At 45.7% G+C, this 25,789-nt stretch overlaps 1 protein-coding gene across 2 annotated transcripts in view; it reads left to right on the top strand.

The window, feature by feature from the left end:
• Positions 1–25,789, top strand: part of INPP5F (inositol polyphosphate-5-phosphatase F) — an 855,919-nt gene that overhangs the window by 355,233 nt on the left and 474,897 nt on the right. For both annotated transcript variants that reach the window (XM_069239234.1, XM_069239233.1), the window contains exon 5: positions 13,940–14,068. In XM_069239234.1, the coding sequence (XP_069095335.1) occupies positions 13,940–14,068 (129 nt within the window). The remainder of the gene's footprint in view (positions 1–13,939; positions 14,069–25,789) is intronic.

The following is a 25,789-nucleotide window of genomic DNA, read 5'->3' as shown; positions in this document are numbered from 1 at the left end:
GAAAGAGTGGACAGAAACCAAAAGCATAATCCCCATTGACCAATGTGGATTGAAGTAGAAGCGTTCTATATGTTGACCACTGTTTCAGCTTGTGGTCCGTAGCACTAAAGTTCACTGAAGCAAGGCAATTATTTTTGTTGCTTTGCGGATTTTCATTTGGCATTCAATTCAGTTGATTGAGAGCACTTATGGGAATTCTTAGTAAACTATGAGATACCCAGAGGTCTTTTCCTAATTTAACAGGAATTACATAGAGAAAACTGGCCTCAAGTTGAAGTAGATTCTGAAGAAATACTGTCACACAAAATGTCACTGAAGAATGGATTGAAGTAAGGATTGTGTTGGCTCCCCTCTTATTTTTAATATTTTTAGCTGATCTACCCAAAGTTTTAGCAACCACAAATAGCTTTAGTCATAAAATGAAAGGCTTTCATGTTACATGCCTCTTATATGAAGATGATCTCGTCATTATGGGCATGACCGAAACCGGTCTCCAGAGGAAATTAGATAGAATATTGTAGAAAGAAAAGATTGAAGATAAATATGGATAAAACCAAAATGCTCCCATCTGGAAAATGAATTCCAAAATATAAATGACATCTAGGTAAAACAGAAGTAGAGGTAGCCAATCGGTATAAATGTAGGAGGCTGGCTCAGTATGTGGTGTACACCTGTAGGTGAGGCACCCTGTACTGAGTCCAGGCAGCCCTTAGTAATGGTGTAGGTGGCTTTATATAACCAGAGCTCTCATAAGGGTAGCTATGGAGAGCAGCTCATTCTTACAAAGGAGGGTGTAAAGCGGTTGCAAATACCACACAGGTCAGGTCAGGCCCCTTTGGCGGGGGCAAACCATTTACTAACAAAATGGTAGGCAGAAGTCACTTCCAACCCACACTACCACCCAAGGATGCTTAGGACTGGGGAAGTACTAAAACCACAAAGGTAAGTAGGTAGGATTCCCCAGGCACCCTTTTGCAAAGTAGTAATCTCAGGTCAGTGGCTGTACAGGGCTCGAAAAATCTACTTCACCACTCGCATTGGTGAGTTTTATTTTACAAGGTCGAACTATTTTTAGATTCCACTCCACCCTTCTGGCGCTTGGCCCTTCTGCCGAATGGACAAAGGACAGGTGTTCTGTTTAGTCAGAAACTGAATTAGCAATTAAGATGCCTTTATATCTTATTCTTGTTACAATACCTCTGTGTTCACAGACAGAGGTCAAAAGTCAGTTTGTCTTCTTGCAATGCAAATACTTTTCCTTGTGTCTGCAGAGTTCCAGGATTTTGCAAAGATGAAAAAAGTCAGAACACTTCACTTGGTGATGTGCAAATGATAAATGTTTTCTGAAACCCAATTTTCACAGATTATTGCTGATACATTATATAGTTTTATCAGTAAAGCTGCAAGTTAGTGGGAAGGTTTTTGGACATTTCTTGGAAATTTACTGTCTGTAAATGACAGTGAGCTACCACATCATGCTTTAGTAATATATTTATTAAAAGTGAGTGTTTAAACTTAATCTGAGAAACACTCCTACCCTGATGGCAAAGTTATTAGTATAGTAAGAGGCAAGTCATGCATGGATCATGTGTACCCTATATGTGGGCTAGATTTATTATACATGGAGCAAACGTTTAGTGTATTTAATCAAACAAAAGAGGATTTTTTTTACAGCAGAAATGCTGAACTCACATATTTGAAGGTGCACTCATGTGAGAATGAAGAAAAGGGTGACTGTAAAATACAATATTTGCCTAGGATCACACAATTTGAGACTAGTTTTCTGGTCAAGTACATTACAGTTAGGTCGAGTAGATTATTGAAACAACTCGACCTGCAGGTCTAGTAACATTTTTATGATTTTTCGAGGCCTGCGTAGGATAACAGGGAAGTCGTGGTTGGAGTTTTCACCTTTTAGGACCCTAACCCTAGATAACCTGTTGGAACAAGGGAGGTTTGATAGTGCCCCCACCCGTTGATATCCACAATAGGGGAGCACCTATAACAGGGAGCCCAGGTGCATGGGTGAAGTCGTGTCGGAACCTCCCGTTGAAGTCACTGGGGACCTTGGTTGTCCAGCTGCTGTCGCGACTCATGGACCAGGTCAGTGGAACCCAGTGGTGGGTTCCTGAAGAAGAGCACCGAAAGAATGAGGGGACACAGTTCAGACCACACAGAGGTGCCCAGGTGGTGCAGCAGGGCGATGCACACCCTTATCGGAGAGGCTTTCCTGTAGGATGGTGGACAAAGAAGTGCAGCTGTGGAGTCCAGGCGATGCAGGAAGATCCCAGGAGTAGTCCACAAGCTGTCCCACGCCGGTCATTGAATTGCAGAGTGTTCATTGGCCAGTGGGACAATCAACAAGCCTTGGCAAATACAGGGAAGCATTGCATGGAGTTTGCAGGATTTGTCGGGCGCAAAAGGTCCAGGTGACCCATCCTTGGCATATCGGTCAGGGCCTGCCCTCAGCATGCAGAAGAGCCAGAAGGAATCGGTGGAACCCCCCGGCAGGACCCTCTGGCAGCAGGCCCCTAGAGTCACAGGGAGGCCTCAACAGCACGTTGCAGGATTTGCAGAGAGGACGTTGTTCTTGGAGCTGGCATGTGCTGGAGGCCGTGGCTTCTTGGAGCTAGTAGGTCTTTGGTCTGAAGAACCAGCAAGCCTTGGCAATGACAAACACATGTGGTGCTCAGGGGTTCCTGCCAAGCAGCTCGAGCAAGGGACCACAGACTTCCCAGTTGCAAAGAAGGTCAGACCTCTGAAGAGCCACAGAACCACTATCTTGTGGTGGTTCTGTTGAAAGTGTCCGTTGGGCAGTAGGATCCACAAGCTGGTATCGTTGGGGTGCCTCCAGATGCAGGGGAGTGACTCCTTCACTCCAAGGGAGATTCCTTCTTCCTTTCCTAAGTGCAGGATGAGTCCCTGTAACTCTGGAGGATGCATGGCCATGGGGTTGCAGAAGTCTTTGCAGAACAAGGAAACAAAGTTGCAGTAGGAGCCCTCCTACTGATTACAGTCTTGCTTCTGGTTCTAGCGAAGAACAGCAGTGGTTCCGCTGTCCAAGTTGCAGAAGTATCTTGAAGAGGAGACTTGCATACATTTCCAGAAGGCTTGCTGACGAATCTAGGGTCTCACCCCCAGGGAAGCCCTTAGGTAACCCAGGAAGGGGGTTGAACACCTACTGCAGAGACCCACCTATCAGAGGGGGTCAGGGATGTCACCCAAATGGACTAACCAATTAGATGCTTCCATGGGCCTCAGCTCATCACATTTCCAAGATGGCAGAATCAAGTGGCCACCTGGCAGAGCTCTGTGCACCTCCCCAGGGAAGGAGCTGGTCAGGAGGGTAGTCACTCCCCTGTCCTTTGTGTGGTTTCGTGCCAGAGAAGGAACCAGTTTATGCAAGGAGGGCACCAAATGTGCCCTTCAAAGCAATCTGGTGGCGCTCAGAGGCACCCCCACCCCAGCCTATAGACACCTATTTCTAAAGAAGAGGTGGTCACACCTCTGTCTTACAGGAAATCATTTGTTCTGCCTTCCTCTGCCCGAGTTAGGCTCAGCAGTAGGAAGGCAGAACAGTGTCTGGGGTTGGCAGCAGCACAGGCTGGCTTGCAAAACCTGCAAGGCTATATAGGCGGACTTTGGGGGAACCCCCATAGTACATGGTATCATGCAGCTAGCACTGGAATTGGTGTAGTTGCATGAATCTAACATGTTTGATACCAAACATTCCTGTGTTTGGTGAAGCAGATTTGTAGCAGGACAACTTGTATTGACCAGTGTCCACTACATACCTTAAGATGGCTTCCCTGTACTTACAAAGCCCAGGAAATTGAGTCTGGGGTTTGTAGGGCACCTCTACTCATGCATGGGTGCCCTCATACTTAGAACCATGCAACTTGCCCTTGGGCTGAAGGGCCTACCTTAGGGGTGACTTATAGGGTCAGAGTGCAGTGACCACGATATAAGGCAAACCTGATATCTGGAGTGAAAGGTGCATGCACCATTTCACACAGGCTACAATGGCAGGCCTGTAGTCAGTTTGCTGGGCCCCCATGGGTGGCACAATACATGCTGCAGCCTATGGGGGCTCCTGGTGTTCCAGTTCCCTGAGTTCCTGAATACCATGTACTTAGGACTTACATGGGTGCACTAGTTTGCCAATTGTGGGGTGTAAAAGTTACCATAAAACTAAGTTTAGGGGAGAGAGCACTGACAATGGGATCCTGTCTATCAGGATCCCATTGTACTACAGTCTAAACATACTGACACCAGGCGAAAAGTGCCAGAAAGATGCTCCTTTCCTGCAGTAAATATCTAGTGATGTGGTTCAGAAAGGATTTGCTATGGGAAAGATCACATCCATTCCCTACATGTAAGAGCACACTCGTCAGTAAGCAGGCTTAAAAAAATTAGTAAAGAGTATGGAGAGCCATCCCTAAGACCCATTTATCTGCCTACCTTGCTATGATCCACCCTCAATTAAAAATATTGGTTAAACTACTTTGCTTAAGTGGTAAATTTGAGTGGGATTTAGAAAAGGGCAGATGTCTAAAATAACTCCTCTCTTTACTGCTTGCACAATGGTCATAAGGATGGAAACAGACTTAGGTATCTGGAGCTATGTAGCTTATGCAGAGGTGATTAGTTTCTGGAACCAAATGGGTCATAGCCCTACCCAAAAAAATTGCTACACATTGATGAAACAAGATTATGTATAGTGAACTAAACTGGGAAAAATTGGTCAAAAATATGCCTACTGAGATAAGTAAAAGGTCATCTATAATTATGAACGATAATTTTAAGTGAGGATTTCCAAAAATAGTGAGGTATTCCCTCACATAGATGCAGTGTCAAATGAAGCAATACCATCTGCAGGTAGGTCTAGAGCTGGCCTGAACCCTGTTCTTCCATGAGCTGTTGCTAAGAGGGTGGTTTTAAACAGTAATAGTAATTGCACGTGTGAGTTGAATGTAAAATGTAAAGCCTATCATATTTTATTATATTGTTTATGGTTTCTATCACTACATAAAGCACTAGTTAGACCAATACGCATGAAATAAGGAATTTAAGGTCAGAGACAAGGTACTATATTTTTATTAGATAAGAGTTATTTATTTGTGACCTGTGCACTACAGTAGTGAGATTTGTGCTAGTATTTAAGTTGGGCGTGCTTGTAGACCAAGGCCTAAATGTTCATGTTTGTTGACTGACTGAAGTTCCCACACAATGTTTTCACTATCTCCAAAAGTAGGAGAACAATTGGGGGAAGGGATCGTTTGGACTGAAGAAGCCCTGCTGGGTCACACCCTGAAGTTATAGACATATTCAGAGGCACTTTCAAACAACATATACAGCTTATTACCATAAAGTCTTCTATTTAGGGGCGTATATTGTCTGAAAACCAAACAGCCCTTGAACAAGGCCAGAGACTCATCTGCAGGTATATCATGCCTGGTACAAACAATCAACTAAATGGTCAGGGATAGGCCAAATCTTGAAGAGACAATCAAAATCAGAGTGCTGTTGTGGCAACACTTTAGTATTATCTATAAAATACAGCATCCGCCTTAGAAGCAAATACCCATCTCAACTCATGGTTGCTGGAAAACCGTCAGTTGCCATTAAGGGACTAATAGACTGGTATAAAGACAAAGATGGCTTCCTTAGCAATCCCATCAAAAAATGTAAACCCCAGAATAGTTGACTGGGTAGTTCTAGATTTGGTCTTAAGTGTGACACTGTTGTCTCTCGCTGTTCTGCATACAAATTGGCCTGCTTAACAGTATGATCCAAAAACACATAATCAGTAAAGAGCTGGAATAAGTTGATATTCAGAAGGTTCTCTGTAAACACCACTAAAAATATGCAAAACAGACTGCACCATGTTAGGGGCAACCCAGGGTTCAGCACTTCCAATGGGAAGCCTTAAGTCCCTTGCTTGAAATCCAACTCCCTCATACTGTACGATAGGCACATTAGTGTACTCCTATAAATGAGCTAAAAGAGGCACTTCATCAGGCCTAACAGGTGATTCATCATCATTTGATTCCTCTTGGACTAAAATTCACTGCCAGAATCTTGCACTAGCTCCTCTGTTTCAGATGCAGTCAGTGCAAGAGCCATGTTCGGAGGCAGATTCAAAAAGCAAACCAATAACCCTACTAAGCAGTCACCTTGTGAACAGCCTTAATGTTTACTAATAAAATGGTCACAAGAAAACAGACAACTATAAACAACACTGCGCCAAATTAGAACTCAACAAACTGTGGCTGTATCGATCAGTAAATGCAGCTTTTTAACTCTAACAATTGGTAGAGAAACTATCAATACAACCCACTCATTGAACTTTCTACTACAAAAAGATAGCTCTTGTTTGCCAGGAACAGCTAGACTGGGGAGCAACTGCAGCCACTCTGCACAGACACAGCATGTACCAAAGATCCCCAATTAGAAAGGAAAAATAAAAAATGCAAACAAGACAGCACATCACAGGTTTTGCCCAAATCAAAACATGAATTTTAAACACATTAAAACATTAAGCAAACATGCTCAAATTATTACAACTGTTAAAGAATGCATTCAAGCAGGATCATTTGATGAAAACATTACAAAAAAGTATCTGATAGAAACTTCTAGCTGCAGATTCCTTACCTTTGAATTTCCCAGGTGTCATACTGTATTCAGAAGATTTTTGCATAAGCAGTACCTCTGCACGCCATCAGGTGGTTTTGTTCGGTTCCGCACATCGTCAGCGTCGTTGGCACTGGAAGTGACATCACAATAGCCTATATATGTCCCACCTCAGTGCGCGGGCTTCAGTTATTTTATTTCAGCACCAGTTAGCACTGAGCCACAGAAAGAGCTACTCTCTGTCGCCTTTTGACAATTTATTTCAATGTTTTGTCATATATTTTTTCAAGTGTGTTAAGGAATGTCTTCGTAGAGGGCATGTTTTAAACTGTGTGGCGCCTGTCACCGCACCATGTTGGATACAGACCCCCAATTAGTCTGTTTGTGGTGCCTCGAGCGAGATGACAACTCTAAGTCATGCTCGTACTGCCTGGCCATGGCGCCTAAGGCTTAAAGGGAGTGGTCCCTTAAGCTGCTTGCAGCCCGGCAATCAACGGCACTTAGCATGATTCCTCAGAGCTCTCGGTCCTTGTTGAGGAGAAGGTTGTGGGACCGCTCTAGAAACTTGATTCCTCTTCGTCCCACTCCAAGTCATCGGGACACTCAAGGAAGAGGTATATGAAGCACAAGAAGTCGAAGCATGCTGCAGCTTCTCGTCGTCCAGGTAAGAGAGTTATACGAGGCAATGTGCCTCATATTTTAGCGGGCTAAATCCTCTGGAGTGCCTCTGGCCCACGATAGCTCCAACCTCGCCTCTGATGGGGTCTCACAGACCCGATCTCGACTCTGGTCATGCCAACGTGTCCTTCTCCTGCGCCGGTCCTGATGGCACCCACCGGTGGTACCAGCCTCATTCTAATCCGCGACGACTTGGAGTCAGACTGGCATCGTTCGATGCTGAAGGCGGCACCGACAGAGACCATTGGCCCTAGGTTGTTGCCTGAGCATTTTTCCGACCAGCCAGGCATAAGGGAGGAGTGGGAGGAGTCACTGGACTCTTTATAATACCAGTTGGGCACATCTCTAGACTGGTATGGGGGGCTGAATGATGCCAGTGGACTGGACACATCTCCAGATACTGGTTTGCTTTCTCCCCCTACCGTGACTACAGAGGAGGAAGCATGATATGCAGTGGTAGTGAAGAGGGCAGTGGAGGTCCTCAACCTCAAACTCTGCTTCGTGGCAGTTGAGACTAACCTCCTGACAGAAGTGCTTCAGCCTTGGGGCTTCCTCATCAGAACCCCTGCTCCCCTTCAATGAAGCACTGACGTCCTGCTGGGGACCTGGTCCAAGCCCAGCACAGGGGCTCCTGTAACCAGGACAATTGCCCCCCGCCATAGCACCGCCCCAGGTGACCCGAGTTTCCTCACCCAACACCCCATTTCTGAGTGATTGGTAGTCCAAGCCTCAGCTTCCCATGGTGTGTTCCCTGCCGCTCCCCTGGACAGGGAATCCAAAAGGCTGGACACCTTGGGAAGGAAAATGTTTTCTTCCACCACTCTGGCATTGCGGTCGACGAACACTACATGCCTTTTGGGCGGCTACTCCTACACGTGGGATATAGTTGCACAAGTGCTGCCACGGGTTCTGGAGGAGATCCAGGCCATCCTCTCCCAAGTGGTAAAGGATGGGAGAGATGCTTCAAAGTTCACCATCACGTGTGGTTTGGACACAACAGACTCGCTAGTCATAGCGGTTGTGTCGACAGTGGTTCTTAGATGCCACACCTGGCTGAGAACATCTGGCTTTTCGAGGGATGGCCAGGCCAACCTCATGGACATAGAATAGGAAACGTCTCTGCGGAAAGAAGGCAGAGTCGGCGCTGGAGCACTTCAAGGACTCATGGGCCACAGCCAAGTCCAGTCTGCCTTTCACCCCTTTCATGGCTACGGAAGGGATGTGCCACCATGCCAGCCCTATGCCAGCCACCGTCCTGCACAGACTCCCCAAGCTTTGTGTGGATATGGACTTGATGCATTTGTATTCCGTGGGTCAGGTAGCCAGAATTCGTTTACCACCAGCTCCCTGACAGCTGCAGCCACTAAGCTCTCCTCGTCTCCTAATAAGGAATCATGGCTGTCCAGATGCCAGGAGAATATGTAATCTCCTCTAATGGCAGTCCATTACATTGGATAGATGGGTCCTGCAGATCATCCAGGGGGATGCTCCCTCCCCTTCAAATTTTCCCCTCTCGCTATACTGCTAACATAAGAATGGCTGACGGAGGATCATCTATTCATACTTCAAGCGGAAGTTACAGCTCTCTTGGCCAAGGGAGCCATAGAGAGGGTTCTTATATCAGAAGTAGGTAGTGGTTGTTATTCCCGCTACTTTCTGATCACCAAAGAGAACAAAAGTCATCAATCTGTTCTAGACCTCAGAAGGACCAAGAAGGAGAAAATCAGGATGCTCACTCTGGCTCAGGTCTTGTCGGCCGTAGACGGAGGATACTTGTTGGTAGGTTTGGACTTGCATGATGCGTATTTCTACATCCCCATCCAGTCTGCCCACAAGCGTTACCTGCGATTCAAGGTAGTCATGAGCACTTTCAGTGCACCGTGCTCCCCTTTGGATTTAATAGCACCCTTCAGGTGTCCACCAAGGTGATGGCGGTGGTCACAGCTCATCTGTGGAGATTAGGGGTGTTGGTCTTCCCCTATCTCAGCGACTGGCTGTTGAAGGCGGGCTCGACCAAGGCTGTCATCTCCCACCTTAAGACTACAGCGGACTTCCTGCATTTGCTGGAGTCACTCTAAATGTGCCAAAGTCACACCTGAATCCTTCTAAGATGCTCCTTTTCATCTGAGCAGTTCTGGACTCAGTGCAGTTTCGGGGTTATCTTCCTGAGTAGCGAGTCCAGGATATTCAGGCTAGGATACCGATGTTTCAGCCTCTTTCCTGGATTTCGGTGAGAATGACTCTGAGGCTGCTGGGCCTTATGGCCTCCTGCATCCTGCTGGTGAATCATACCACATGGTGTATGTGGGAACTGCAGTAGGACCTGAAGTTCCAGTGGGCACAGCATCTGGGGAATCTCTACAACATGGTCTACATCTCAGAGCGAAATGCAAAATACCTGCAGTGGTGCCTGACAAACTGCGATTGGGTCAGAAGCAGACACCTCCCCCTTCCCCAACCATATTTCATAGTGGTGACAGATGTATCACTCCTGGGATTGGGTGGCCATTTGGGAGATTTGGAGATCCGAGGATTCAGGTCTGCAGTAGAAGCCGGACTCCACATCAACTTACTGGAGCTCTGAGTGGCATTGAAACATTTCTTCCCTCTGTCAAGGTGGGGATAGTGCAGGTGTTCATGGACAACACCACTGCCATGTGTTACTGCAACAAACAGGGCGGGTGGGGTGGTGGACCCTATGTCAATGGGCCCTGTGTCTCTAGACATGGCTGGATCAGCAGGGCATAGCAGGTTCTCTAAATGTCAAATCGGATGAACTCAGCTGCTGATACCTAGCAGATCACGAGTAGCATGTCCATTCGGAGGTGGAGCAAGGACTCCTTCAGCAGTGGCGAGAAACTTAGTTAGATCAGTTCGCCTCCGAAGAGAATGCACAATGTGATAAATTTTGCATGTTAGAGTTTCCAAAGTGGCTATCGCTCAGAGACGCTTTTCCTCTCCAGTGGAATTCAGGCCCACTGTACGCCTTTCTGCCAATCCACTTCTACCCAGAGTTCTCAAGATGATCAAGAGCTACCAGGCCCAAGTCATCCTTGTGGCTCCGGAATGGACATGAAGAATCTGGTATCTCAAGCTTCTGAGAATGAGTATCAATCCTCTGATCAGGCTACCCCTTCTGATGGATCTTCTGTTGCATCAGCAGGAGAGGGTTTTTCATCCGAACCTTTCAACTCTTCGCCTTCTTGCGTGGAGATTGAGCGGTGACAGTTGATAGCCTTCAACCTTCCTACTGAAGTCTGTAATGTTATTCTGGCAGCCAGGCGTCCCTCCACCAAGACGATATACGCCTGCAGATGGCAAACGTTTGTATTATATTGTACAGAAAAGTCTATCTACCCTTTTCTGCCTCCCTTTCTGATATTCTTCTCTTCATTCATATCCTTGCCCAGCAAGGCTCTGCACTGAGTTCTCTTAAGGGGTTTCTGTGGTCTGTCTGCCTTCTTGCAACTGCCTGACCAAACCTCTTTATTTGGGTCCCCTATTGCAAATAGGTTTCTCAAAGGGCTTGTACATGTTTCTCCCTTCACCCTTTATCATGCCTCATTAGGACCTTCATTTGGTTCTCACCTACCTCATGTGTGCTCCCTTTGACCTGATGCACAATTGTCCACTCCAGCTGGTTACCGTCAAGACAGCCTTGCTAGTGGCAGTAACATCTGCCCAGAGGATGAGTAACCTGCAGGCTTTGTCATCCAAGCCTCCCTATTTGACTGCTTCCAAAGTGGTGCTTCACACTAGGGCCTCTCTCCTTTCAAAAGTGGTGACCCCATTCCATTTGGGACAATCAGTCACCCTGCCCGCCTTTTATGCTCCTCCACATCCCTCTAAAGAAGAGGAGCAACTCCACCGTCTGGACCAAAAAAAATCATTGTCGTTCTACCTTGACCACTCAAAAGAGTTCCGAGTGGATGACCAATTCTTTGGGGCTTATGTTGGAGCAAAAAAAGGTCAGGCAGTCCAGAAGGCAACCATTTCATGCTGGGTCGTTCTCTGTGTTAAAATCTGCTGCGCCCTAGACAAGGAACAGCCTCCCGAGGGCTTAAAGGCCCATTCCACCAGAGCAAAGGCTGAAACCATGGCATTGGCACATGGGGTCCCAGGCCTGGACATTGGCCAGGTAGCAACTTTGGTGTTCCTGCAGACATTTGTCAAACAGTACTGCCTCGGCAATCAGGCCCGCAGGGATGGGCATTTTGCCCGTTCGGTCCTACAGGACTTCCTAATTTAATAAATTTATCTGCAGCCCATCACCGGGGTTGATATTGCTTGGGTATCTAGTCAAAGGTAAGGAATCTGCAGCTACAAGTCTCTATCAGATGATCAGGTTATTTAACTTCGATAACAAATTATCTGGTAGAGACAATATCTAACTGCGGATTCCTTACAGACCCACCCATTCCTCCCCACTCTTCGGACATATTTCTAGGGTTTTGGATGATGCCTTTCAGGGCCCTAGTTTGGCCACACCAATGTCAGTGCTCTCCACGGCTATATGCTCCAGCATGGAAAGTCGTGAATAGTAACTGACATCCGCCTGTTGAGGTTGCGCATATATACCTATATACATTACCGCAACGTCACTTCTGGTGGCAACGAAGCTGAAGATGATGCACGGAAACGACCACAGCCACCTGATGGCGCACAAGGGTACTGCTCGTGCATGAATCTTCTGGATTCAGTTTGAGGCCTGGAAAATTCAAGTGTAAGGAATCTGCAGGTAAATATTGTCTTTACCAGATAATTTGTCACTAAGCTTGTTCTTCCTTACCAAACGCATTCAGCTGCACAAACTGCAAATCTACTGATGCTGAAACCACAGGCAGGAGCTCCCACCAAAGAATTCAAAAGTTTCGCACAACAATAAAACGGAGAAATAAAACATTAAGTTCACAATTGAAAATGATGATAACAAATAAAATAGTTTACATTATAAAACACAATGAAGTGTATCCCTGTGACATATCAGCATTAAAACTTCTGATCTGCCCCTCAGGGGGGCACAAATCAAGGGCACAAAATGGTGCCCCAGAGTGAAGTGATCCTTACCGTAGGGGCAGCCCTCACCTCCCCCAGCAAGCAAAGATGTATTCCCTGGTGTCTAGTGGTTTGCACCCTGGGCGGATCAGCATAAAAACAAAGGACATATACTGTATTTCCAATGTTAGGGAACATCTTTGTACAAAGGACCGCTCCACCGACATATCTTTAAAAAGAAAATAATAATACAAAAAGCATATCCCTGGGGTCTAGTGTTTTTTATGCTCCACTGTGGGCTAACTGGCCTAAACAAATCCTGATCTGCTCCCTTTAGGGATGGAAAGAAGAGGACACTGGTGGGCCATTACGGTGCAATATTACCCAAAGGGGTGCTCTCTGAGATACAAATTAGAAACAATCCCTGCTGTCTAGTGCTCTCCTACCCTCCCTGGTCACCTTTTGTAGGCCGATCTGCACCAGGGGGCGAAAAACAAGAGATGTGCATTACAATAGGAAAATGACCGCTCACTCCTCAATATACAAATTACAAATTGGTAAAAATACCTGGTTGTCTAGTGGTTTTCCGCCCCATTTTCTGGCAACAAATTGTCCTAAAAATGACTGATCTGCCCCCAGGGGTGGCAGTAAACAAATATCATACACATACACTCACACTCACAAAACACTATTGTTGCCTCTGTAATTAAAATAGTCCCTCTACTATCATGCTTGGGTTTGACTTTCTGCTGAAATGTGTGTGTTTGTGTGTGTGTGTGTGCATGCACGTGGACGTTTTAAAAACATTATAGTGAGCATTTGTGGGGCTATTATTGAAAAAACAGTACAGTGCACAAGGACGGTAATAGTGCAGCATACCACACAGCAATAACTGTTTGTGTGTTTCTCACACCTCATAACCAGTTCGCCCTCACACACATAAAGAGACACAGACAATAACTGATTGATTTACACAAAAGGACCATAACAAGGGTTTTTGTATATAGACATTTTTCATACAATTAAACAATTCAATTTCTTTGTTTAAAAAGCCTACTGGTGGTCTCACATTGAATCAGAGATATTCAGTATGTCTGAATTTAATGAAGATGTCCATAATGTAGAACTTGGGTTACAGCTATATAACTTTTGCTTGTAGGTTTAATAAAGTTCCTGACAAGTCACTTTCAAACCTTTATGAAACACTACATTTAGCTATGCTAAGGTACTGTTTGCATCATCTATGTATATTAGCTTACCTTGAATCTAACCTGAGCACATATGCAAATTATTTAGTTAACATTCAAAGAATGTAAATTTACACAAAAGAACATGTCTTCAGACTGGAAGCTGATATCTTTTAATCATGAAATGCATGGTGTTTGCTATAAGATGGAGTGTAAATGAGTTGTACAGCCAAAGATAGTACCCTTTGTAATATTGTTCACTCAATACTGAAGAACGTTTGTGACAGATAGAAACCATACAATCCACAGTGCATCACAAATAACACTTTAATGTGTCTCCTGTTGCATTTACTATTGTAAGTTGTGCTTATTTGTTATACTGTACTAACTTGATTCAGTATGATTGACCACAGGAACTACTTTTATGTATTGTCTCATCTATACAGCTTTGTAAGAAGCATCACTTCGGAATCGACAAACCAGAAAAGATTGCTTATTCTCCTGATGAATCCAAGTTTTTAATGAAGACTTTCACTCAGATAAAATCAAATGTGTCTGCTCCTAACAAAAAGAAGGTGAGAATTTCTGCTATATGATTACCACATATTAACAATGACGGTCTACAAAATTTGTCTCAAATTATTGATTCTGGAGAACAACTGAGGCAAAAGGGTGTTGTCAATTTGTTTGCATCCACTTACTACAGGTGTCTTTAAACAGTGGCACATCCAGACCGCTCTATTGATGTGTGTGTTGAAATTTCATTGTTGTCCTACTGTGTCTCTGTTTCAGTGATAGCTTGCCTTGCCACCCGTTGGTTTGAGCGTTGTGCCATATGAAGGGCATGTGTCTGTATGCGTGCACATAAACTATATGAGAAGGCACTGTCTGACTCAGTTTGTCCACTTTTTCTAAATTAGTTAGTCTAACTTTCAGAAATTCAGATAAATCATATGTTATTTAGGAATAACAGAATATCCTTTGAATTAAACACCTTGAGACTAGAAAGATATTGATATACATCATGTGTTATTCTTATATGGTATTTATGTGGTGCACAACTGCCACTTGTATGGACGTGTAGTGCTGTTGCCTTAAAAACTCTTACTAGTCACAGCATGTGTGCCTAATTTAAAAGTACCCAAGTGGGTTAGGGTGTCCTATATGAGAAAAGCTGTGGTTGTTTTGTGCTTAGGTCACAAATGTGCACTGATCATGTTATGCACAGTTGAAACTGCAGCTGAGTAAACAGACTTTATATATTTATGTATTGAATGGACTTTTCGAACATACTTTTGAAAGCATTTATGAGGTAAGGTTTAGGGTTCATGCTTAATTCATTCCAAGATAAAGAAGTGACTACATTTAGAAGGACTCAAGGATGGCCATGTAGATATTTTGAGCATGCAGGCAGATTCTGTTGCATCAGATGTGATGGGGCGAACAACCACATTTTATAAGCATGTGTAAAATTGTCCTTGTATTTATTTTTAGTATTAGTTCTAAGAGAGAGCTGGATTACTTCGAAAGGAGAGTTGCACACCTAATCGCCATCTTGTGTGATGTAATTACAGTATTTTCAATTTGCAGTATAAAGATTTTTTTTGCCCAATGAAGTTCAGGTATGCTTATTTACAATTAAGGTTATTTATGTGCTGTTCTTTATTATCCGTTCATCCAGTTCCATATAAATGTACAAAATGGCTGGCACCCCAGGAAATAGCTGGAGCCGGCCCTGTGGGGATGGCGGTCCCCAGGGGAGTTAGTGGCTCCTTGAGCCAGGTCGCGCATCCCCATCCAGCTAGTACATAGCTCCAGGGGGGTGGTGGTGCCCAGGGCTTGGGTGTCCCAAAGGGGCCCCCTTTCTTTTTAAAATATTTGCCTGGGGGGTGGTGGTCCCTGGGGCAGCTGGGGACGATGGGCCCCCGCCACATATTTTAAAATGAAAGCCCTGGGGAGGTGGCGGTCCCCAGAGCCGCCGGGGGGAGGGGGTGGTCCCCCGGGCAGTGGGCCCCCTGCATATAAAAAAAATGAAAGCTCTGGGGAGGTAGTGGTCCCCGGAACTGGGGGGGGAGGGGTGGCTGCCAGGAGCATCCCCCTTTCTCCCACTAAATTTTTAATGATCCCAGGACCTGGCACACCCGGGGGCCTATAACAAAACAAGCGCGGATATCACAAACTTGCAGCAAACAAATAATTTAAAAATGTTTTTTTGCTCCGGGTGTGTCCCTCTGGGGACCATCCCCCCAAACATCTTCCTGGTTTGAAGTGTTGGCAGCCAATCGGAGCAATGCATTTCCGTGCATGAGCTCATCTTTGTTTAGAAATACTTGGCGGCCAGAGATATACAAATTTGAATTTCCCTACATTTCTCAAAAACTACTGAATGGATTCACACCAAATAACAAAAAGCACAATCTGCGTACCGACAGCTAGCTTCCTGCCAAATTTGTTGTAATTCCGTCCAGCGGTTCGGACTGTAGATGTTGTGACAGATTCTATGCGAAGTAACATGGGAAACGCAACGTTTTTTTAGCCCCCTATTTCTCGGCCCCCGCTTAATGGACCACCCTGAAAATTTCCATGCACACCAAGAATCACCAGCCCACTTTTTGATTCGTCAAACGGCGCCAAACAAATAGGTAAGTCAAAAACCGCTTTTTCTATGGAAACATGGTCCTAGCTATAGTTACCTATTGGCATTTCATATGAAAAGATAACGAAATGCTGGATATTTATATTAAGGTAGCAACATTAGTATTCATTAATTTTCAGTGATAAAACTTAATTGGATCTATTTGACTGGATTTTTTAAACTAATATGACATTGATAATTTTTTTCTATTTTGCATCATTTGAGAATTGATTACAAATACATTGGGGATAACACACTCTATTTATTACAATTTTCCCTTTAGGTTTTGAAGTCATCTCATGTTAAAAAGAGATGCATTTGTCCTGTTACAAGGCAGGAAATTCGGTGAGATGGTCACTCATTCATTTAACGTTTTGGGCTATGGGTACAGTGCTTTTTCAGCTTACATGGCCATAAAGCACCTATTTAAAGTGAGTTTAAGTCTACAGTTGCCAGGATACTTGGAATACTGATTTCAGATTCAAACGGGAATGGTTCTGTCCCAATGAGACAGCACTGATTGTGCACAACATTTCATTTAGTATATGCTGGCAAGCTGGTGACTGTTAAAATGAGGTAACATTATGATGATTTGAAAAGTGAGAGAAGAGAAAGTGCACCCACTGTGTTCCCTTGAAAAGAAGAGGCTTGAAGAGGTCAAGGCGGCAGTTGGAAGGCATCTTGGTAGCCAGGTAGATTTATACATATCTGTCTTTTTTCTTGAAAAGGTAAGCAAAAGCTGTGACATAGAAAGAGTAGTCATTTATTTGGCCTTACATGTGGTTGTACTGCATATCCTGAATTCGCTAGATTTATTATCCAACGTATTTGTTCCATTTCTCCACTAGTGCTCCAAGGTACAGTCTGCAGTTTTGATGGTAAACTGGTCTTTAGTGAGCTGTTTAGCAGATATAAATGTCCTAAATCAAAGGGATATTCTTTGAGCCAGTGACAAGTGATTGGAGCGCGCTGATAGCCCCTGTTCAAAGTTTGAAATGGCATTGTTCGGTCATGTGAGCTTGTACAATGTTATCTGTCCAAAATTTTTTTTTTATTGTTTTGCACTGGGCCCAGGCTGCAGTAGTACTGAATCGCAGCATAGAGTGTTGGTCAACCAATGAACCAGGTAAGTTGCTTTAACATTTTCTATCCCATGGTCTATGAACAGTATGTTAGTGCAGTGCTAATATAGTTTCAGTTCTTCCATCTTGGAGAGTAGAGTTTCATTTGGAGCGAGATTGTGTTTGTTGTAGTAGGCATCGAGTTGACTGAGAATATTTGTTGTAATAGAATCACAAGAGGCGTCATCAATGGTAGTGTTTTGTGGAGGAGGTGTGTATATGAAGAGAAAGTGTGCAGGGTGCTTGGGTAAGATTGCTACTGTTAAGGTAGGATTTTATTTAATCATCAGAGAAAACGAGATGGGGTGAGGTTTACAAGGTGGATTTGTGTGCCATGGCTATGTCTCAGACTTGTTTGGGTGAATATGGCAATTGATCTTGTAGTCGGAGAGAGGGATAAATGCTTTGTGTAGAATAGGAGCTGGGGGTACAACATTCATTTGAGATAGTATATGATATTGCTAGTGTATATGTACATGCTTGCCCAGGCTAACAAACGTACTAAACAAAATTGTACACAGGTCATCAGACAAGAGATTTTTTGAGTAGACACAAATATGTGCCAGAAAGGCAAGAATGTGAGGGAAGTAGTCCATGTGACACTCTGATATGTTATTGATTCAATAGCAATTTACATCATTTATTATTAATTATGGAAGTAGCTGCAGTACTTTTTACCTGATGGTTTCTGATGCTGATGGCATCCATGGGGGGTTCATAGTGCAAGACCCTCAACCCCACGGAGCCAAAAAGAGGAGTCACAAGAGGGAGTCAAGCTTAGCATTGTACAGCCTTTGCTGTTGGACACCCAGGCAACAATGGCACTGAAAGATAAAGCAAGGGAAAACAGCTATGAATTGATCTCAGGAGTGTAGCAACGAGAATGAGGGTAAATTGAACACTGGTCCCAGAGAAAGGTGCAACTTTGCCATGTGCGTTACCAAGAAGGTGGGGTGGAAGCCTACCTCCATCTCCAAGGGACAGAGAGAAGGGCAGCACCTACAGCACGTGCTGCACCTTTTCCAGATCAGGACCCTTCAGGTGTGCCACTTAAATCACACAAATCTCTAGGCTGAGGATGGGCTGGAAAAATGTGTTTTCCTTTCTTGGTGTTTCCTCTGACATTTTCAGCTGAAGTTGCTCACATTGTTTTGGTAGCTACCTCGGCTGTTTCTTTTTCCAAAGAGTGTGAATGTTAGCCCATTAGCAATGATATATTTGCATTCGAAATGATAGTTTTAGCATTTCATCCAATGAATTGATTAGGTCGTGATTGCCTATATAGAAAGCATTGGCAAAGCCAATAGATCTCACCTATACAAGAGCTATTGCATTTGGCAATATGTTTTTGCCATGTTGTATACAAGTGTCGTGGACTGGATTTGTTGGAGTAGAGTGTTGTAGAGTATAGTGGGGGAGTAGTGCTGTAGATGGGAGTAGAGTTCAGTGGCAGAGAGTGTTGTACAGTGCAGTGCCGTGGAGGGGTGTAGAGTGGAGTGGAATAGGGTGGAGTGGTTTGAGGTAGTGTGGTGGATGGATTGAAGTAGATTGGGGTAGAGTTGGTTGGATTGAATGAAGTGGGATGGATTGGAGTGGGTGGTCTGGATGGGGTGGAATAGAGTGGGTTGCATTGAAATGATGTGGGGTGGTTTGGATTGGTTTGGGGTGGGTGGATTGGATTGAAGTGATAAAACAGGGGTGTGGTGGATTAGATTGCGGTGGGGTGGTCTGGATTAGAGTACGTGGTTCGGGGTGGGGTGAATTAGAGTGGAGCAGACTAGACTGGAGAGGGGTGGTTTGGGCAGGAGTGAGGTAGATTGGACTGGAGTGGGGTGGTTTGGAATGGGATGGGCTGGATAGGATGGATTAGATTGGGGTGGGTTGAACTGGGGTGGGTTGAACTGGGGTGGATTGAACTGGGGTGGGTTGGACTGGATTAGGGTGGTTGGATTAGGGTGGTTGGATTAGGGTGGTTGGATTGGAGTGGTTGGATTGGAGTGGGTGTGGATTGCTTTGAGGTGGAGTGGGTTGCATTGAGGGGTGGTGGCATGGAGTGGGGTGAAGTGGATTAAGTGTGTGTGTTGGACTGGAGTGAGGTGGAATGGGGTAGGGTGGATTGGAGTGAAGTGGATTGGATTGGCATGGGGTGGGGTGGGTGGATTGGAGTAGACTTGATTGCAGTGGGGTGGATTGGACTGGAGTGAGGTAGATTGACTTGAGTAGGGTGGATTGGATTGACGTGGGTGGGGTGCATTAGAGTGGGGTAGATTAGATCTGACTGGACTGGGGTGAATTGGATTGGTGTGGGATGGATTAGATTGAGGTGAGGTGGAGTGGATTGTGGTGGGGTGGATTGGGGTGGGGTAGATTGGATTTGGCAGGATTGGGGTGAATTGGATTTGGATGGATTAGGATGAATTGGATTGGTGTGCAGTGAATTGGATTGGAGTTGGGTGGATTGGACTGCTGTGAGGTGGATTGGATTGGAGTGGGGGCGGACTACAGTGGGGCGGATTGGAGCAGGACAAATTGTTTTGTATTAGAGTGGGGCTGATTGTTTTGGATTGGACGGCGTGGACCAGTTTGGAGTAGGGCAGATTGTAGAGAGAGTGGATTGGCTTTGTGTGATGTGGATTGGATTGAAGTGGGGTAGATTGGGTTGGATTGGTGTAGGGTGGGGATTGGTGTATTGGATTGGAGTGGGGTGGGTTGTGGTAGTTTGAAGAGGGTGGATTGGAATAGGGTGGATTAGAGTGGGGCAGATTAAAGTGGGGTAGATTGTTTTGGACTGGAGTGTGGCTGATTGTTTTGGATTGGAGTGGGGCAGATTGGATTGGGCACATTGTCTGGATTGGGGAAGAATATTTTGGATCAAAGTGGGGCAAATTGGAGTGAGGCAGATTATGGTGGGGCAGATTGCATTGGATTGGAGTGGTGCAGATTGTTTTGGATCAAAGTGTGGCAAATTGTAGTGGGGCAGATTGTTTTGGATTGGAATACAACAGATTGTTTTGGATTGTAGTTGGGCAGATTGATTTGGACTGGAGCAGATGGTTTTAGATTGCAGTGGGGCAGATTGTTTTGGATTGGAGTGGGGCAGATTGCTTGTATTGGAGCGGGTGGCTTGTTTTGAATTGGAGTTGGGAAGATTGTTTTGGATTATAGTGGGGTGGATTGGACTGAATTGGGGTGAGGTGGATTGAATGGGAATGTGGCAGATTGGAGTGGGGCAGATTAAAGTGGGGTAGATTGTTTTCAACTGGAATATGGCAGATTGTTTTGAATTGGAGGGAGCCAGATTGGAGTGGGATGGATTGGAGTGAGCAGATTGTTGCAGAGTGGATTGGGTCAGATTGTTTTGGATCAGAGCGGGGCAGATTGTTTTGGGTCACAGTGGGGCAATCTGCCGTGGGGCGGATTGTCTTGGATTGGAGTGGGGCACATTGTCTTGGATTGGAGTGGGGCACATTGTCTTGGATTGGGGTGGGGCACATTGTCTTGGATTGGGGTGGAGCAGATTGTTCTGGATTGGGGTGGAGCAGATCGTTTTGGATTGCAGTGGGGCAGATTGTTGAGGATTGGAGTAGGGCAGATTTATTGGGTAGAAGTAAATCAGATGGTTCTGAATTGGACTGAGGCAGATTGGAGTGGGGCATATTGTTTTGGATTGGAGTGGGGCATATTGTTTTGGATTGGAGTGGGGCATATTGTTTTGGATTGGAGTGGGGCATATTGTTTTGGATTGGAGTGGGGCATATTGTTTTGGATTGGAGTGGGGCATATTGTTTTGGATTGGAGTGGGGCATATTGTTTTGGATTGGAGTGGGGCATATTGTTTTGGATTGGAGTGGGGCATATTGTTTTGGATTGGAGTGGGGCATATTGTTTTGGATTGGAGTGGGGCATATTGTTTTGGATTGGAGTGGGGCATATTGTTTTGGATTGGAGTGGGGCATATGGTTTTGGATTGGAGTGGGGCATATTGTTTTGGATTGGAGTGGGGCATATTGTTTTGGATTGGAGTGGGGCATATTGTTTTGGATTGGAGTGGGGCGGATTGTTTTGGATTGGAGTGGGGCGGATTGTTTTGGATTGGAGTGGGGCGGATTGTTTTGGATTAGAGTGGGGTGGATTGTGGTGGATTGGAGTGGGGTGAGGTAGATTGGATTGGGGTAAGGTAGATTGGATTGAAGTGGGGTGAATTGGATTGGTGTAGGGTGGATTGGAGTGGGGTCGATTGTGGTGGTATGGAGTGGGTGGATTAGGGTGAGGTGGACTGGATTGGAATAGGGCGGATTGGGCTGGGGCATATTAGAGTAGGTAAATTGGGGCTGATTGTAATGGGGCAGATTGTTTTGGATTGGAGTGGAGAAGATTGATTTGGACTGGAGTGGAGCAGATGGTTGTAGATTGCAGTCAGGCAGATTGTTGTAGACTGGAGTAAGGCAGACTGGAGTGGGGGAGATTGTTTTGGATTGGAGTGGAGAAGATTGATTTGGACTGGAGTGGAGCAGATGGTTGTAGATTGCAGTTGGGCAGATTGTTTTAGACTGGAGTAGGGTATACTGGAGTGGGGGAGATTGTTTTGTATTGCAGTGGGGCAGATTGTTTTGTATTGGAGTGGGGTGGCTTGTTTTGAATTGGAGTGGGGCGGATTGTTTGGGATTGGAGTGGGCAGATTGTCTGGATTGGGGAAGATTGTTTTGGATCAGAGTGAGGCAGATTACGGTTGGGCAGATTGTTTTGGATTGGAGGGACACAGATTGTTTTGGGTCAGAGTGGGGCAAATTGTATTGGGGCCGATTGTAGTGGGGCAGATTGTTTTGGATTGGAGTGGGGCACAGTGTCTTGGATTGGGGTGGAGCAGATTGTTTTGGATTGGAGTGGGGCACATTGTCTTGGATTGGAGTGGGGCACATTGTCTTGGATTGGAGTGGGGCACATTGTCTTGGATTGGAGTGGGGCAGATTGTCTTGGATTGGAGTGGGGCACATTGTCTTGGATTGGAGTGGGGCAGATTGTCTTGGATTGGAGTGGGGCAGATTGTCTTGGATTGGAGTGGGGCAGATTGTCTTGGATTGGAGTGGGGCAGATTGTCTTGGATTGGAGTGGGGCAGATTGTCTTGGATTGGAGTGGGGCAGATTGTCTTGGATTGGAGTGGGGCAGATTGTCTTGGATTGGAGTGGGGCAGATTGTCTTGGATTGGAGTGGGGCAGATTGTCTTGGATTGGAGTGGGGCAGATTGTCTTGGATTGGAGTGGGGCAGATTGTCTTGGATTGGAGTGGGGCAGATTGTCTTGGATTGGAGTGGGGCAGATTGTCTTGGATTGGAGTGGGGAAGATTGTCTTGGATTGGAGTGGGGCAGATTGTCTTGGATTGGAGTGGGGCAGATTGTCTTGGATTGGAGTGGGGCAGATTGTCTTGGATTGGAGTGGGGCAGATTGTCTTGGATTGGAGTGGGGCAGATTGTCTTGGATTGGAGTGGGGCAGATTGTCTTGGATTGGAGTGGGGCAGATTGTCTTGGATTGGAGTGGGGCAGATTGTCTTGGATTGGAGTGGGGCAGATTGTCTTGGATTGGAGTGGGGCAGATTGTCTTGGATTGGAGTGGGGCAGATTGTCTTGGATTGGAGTGGGGCAGATTGTACTGGATTGGAGTGGGGCAGATTGTACTGGATTGGGGTGGGGCAGATTGTACTGGATTGGGGTGGAGCAGATTGTACTGGATTGGGGTGGAGCAGATTGTACTGGATTGGGGTGGAGCAGATTGTACTGGATTGGGGTGGAGCAGATTGTACTGGATTGCGGTGGAGCAGATTGTTCTGGATTGGGGTGGAGCAGATTGTTCTGGATTGGGGTGGAGCAGATTGTTCTGGATTGGGGTGGAGCAGATTGTTCTGGATTGGGGTGGAGCAGATTGTTCTGGATTGGGGTGGAGCAGATTGTTCTGGATTGGGGTGGAGCAGATTGTTCTGGATTGGGGTGGAGCAGATTGTTCTGGATTGGGGTGGAGCAGATTGTTCTGGATTGGGGTGGAGCAGATTGTTCTGGATTGGGGTGGAGCAGATTGTTCTGGATTGGGGTGGAGCAGATTGTTCTGGATTGGGGTGGAGCAGATCGTTTTGGATTGCAGTGGGGGAGATTGTTGTGGATTGGAGTGGGGCAGATTTATTGGGTTGAAATAAGTCGGATGGTTTTGAATTGGAGTTAGGCAGATTGAAGTGGGACATATTGTTTTGGATTGAAGTGGGGCAGATTGTTTTGATTAGAGTGGGTGGATTAGAGTGGGGTGGATTGGATTGTGGTGAGGTAGATTGGATTGAAGTTGGGTGGATTGGATTGGATTGGATTTGTGTAGGGTGGATTGGATTGAAGTGGGGCACATTGTCTTGGATTGGAGTGGGCACATTGTCTTGGATTGGAGTGGGCACATTGTCTTGGATTGGAGTGGGTCACATTGTCTTGGATTGGAGTGGGTCACATTGTCTTGGATTGGAGTGGGTCACATTGTCTTGGATTGGAGTGGGTCACATTGTCTTGGATTGGAGTGGGTCACATTGTCTTGGATTGGAGTGGGTCACATTGTCTTGGATTGGAGTGGGGCACATTGTCTTGGATTGGAGTGGGGCACATTGTCTTGGATTGGAGTGGGGCACATTGTCTTGGATTGGAGTGGGGCACATTGTCTTGGATTGGGGTGGAGCAGATTGTTCTGGATAGTAATGGGGCAGATTGTTCTGGATTGCAGTGGGGCAGATTGTTCTGGATTGCAGTGGGGCAGATTGTTCTGGATTGCAGTGGGGCAGATTGTTGTGGATTGGACTAGGGCAGATTTATTGGGTTGAAGTAAGTCAGATGGTTTTGAATTGGAGTGAGGCAGATTGAAGTGAGACATATTGATTTGGATAGGAGTGGGGCAGATTGTTTTGGATTAGAATGGGGTGTATTGTGGTGGATTGGAGTGGGGTGGATTGGATTGGGGTGAGGTAGATTGGATTGAAGTGGGGTGGATTGGATTGGATTGGTGTAGGGTGGATTGGATTGGAGTGGGGTTGATTGTGGTGGTTTGGAGTGGGGTTAATTGGGATGGAGTGGGTGGATTAAGGTGAGGTGGACTGGATTGGAATAAGGTGGATTGGAGTGGGTCACATTAGAGTAGGTAGATTGGTTTTGCATTGGAGTGTGGCGGATGAAAGTGCGGTAGATCGTTTTAGATTCAAGTGGGGCAGATTGTTTTGGATTGGAGAGGGGCAAATTGTAGTGGGGAAGATTGTTTTGGATTGGAGTGGGGCAGATTGATTTGGACTGGAGTGGAGCAGATGGTTGTAGAATACAGTGGGGAACATTTAGACTGGAGTAGGGCAGACTGGATTGGGGGAGATTGTTTTGGATTGGAGCGGGGTGGCTTGTTTTATATTGGAGTGGGGCAGATTGTTTTAGATTGGAGTGGGGCAGATTGAAGTGGGCAGATTGTCTGGATTGGGAAAGATTGTTTTAGATCAGAGTGGGGCAAATTGGAGTGAGGCAGATTAAGGTGGTGCAGATTGTTTTGGATCTGGATGGGGCAAATTGTAGTGGGGCCGATTGTAGTGGGCAGATTGTTTTGGATTGGAGTGGAGCAGATGGTTTTAGATTGCAGTGGGGCAGACTGGAGCAGGGGAGATTGTTTTGGATTGAAGTGGGGCAGATTGTTTTGTATTGGAGTGGGGTGGCCTTGTTTTGAATTGGAGTGGGGCAGATTGGAGTGGGCAGATTGTCTGGCTTGGGGAAGATTGTTTTGGATCAGAGTGGGGCAAACTGGAGGGAGGCAGATTGTTTAGGATTGGAGTGGTGCAGATTGTTTTGGATTGGAGTGGTGCAGATTGTTTTGGAGTGGGGCAGATTGATTTGGACTGCAGTGGGGCAGATGGTTTTAGATTGCATTGGGGCAGAGTGTTTTAGACTGGAGAAGGGCAGATTGTTTTGGATTGGGTCAGATTGCTTTATTTTGGAGTGGGGTGGCTTGTTTTGAATTGGAGTGGGGCAGATTGTTGGATTAGAGTGGAGTGGATTGTGGTGGATTGGTTTGAGGTGGGTGTGGATTGGAGAGGGAGTAGAGTGGATTGAATTGGAGTGAGGTGAATTGAATGGGAGTGTGGCAGATTGGATTGGGGCGGATTAAAGTGGGGTAGATTATTTTCAACTGGAGTATGGCAGATTGTTTTGAATTGGAGTGGGGTGGATTGGAGTGCAGAAGATTGTTTTGGATTGGGGTGGGGCGGATTGGATGGGCAGATTGTTGTGGAGTGGATTGGGGCAGATTGTTTTGGATCAGATTGGGGCAGATTGATTTCAGTCAGAGTGGGGCAAACTGTAGTGGGTCGGATTGTTTTGGATTGGAGTGGGGCACATTGTCTTGGATTGTAGTAGGGTGGATTGGATTGGGGTGAGTTGGATTGGATTGAAGTGGGGTGGTTTCGGATTGGTGTAGGGGGGATTGGAGTGGGGTCGATTGTGGTGGTTGGGAGTGAGGTGAATTGGGATGGATTGGGTGGATTAG

Source organism: Pleurodeles waltl, chromosome 6 (genome assembly GCF_031143425.1).
Source record: "Pleurodeles waltl isolate 20211129_DDA chromosome 6, aPleWal1.hap1.20221129, whole genome shotgun sequence".
NCBI classification, from domain to species: domain Eukaryota; kingdom Metazoa; phylum Chordata; class Amphibia; order Caudata; family Salamandridae; genus Pleurodeles; species Pleurodeles waltl.
Note: the sequence above shows the minus strand (reverse complement) of the source record. Positions and strands in the feature narration are given on the sequence as shown.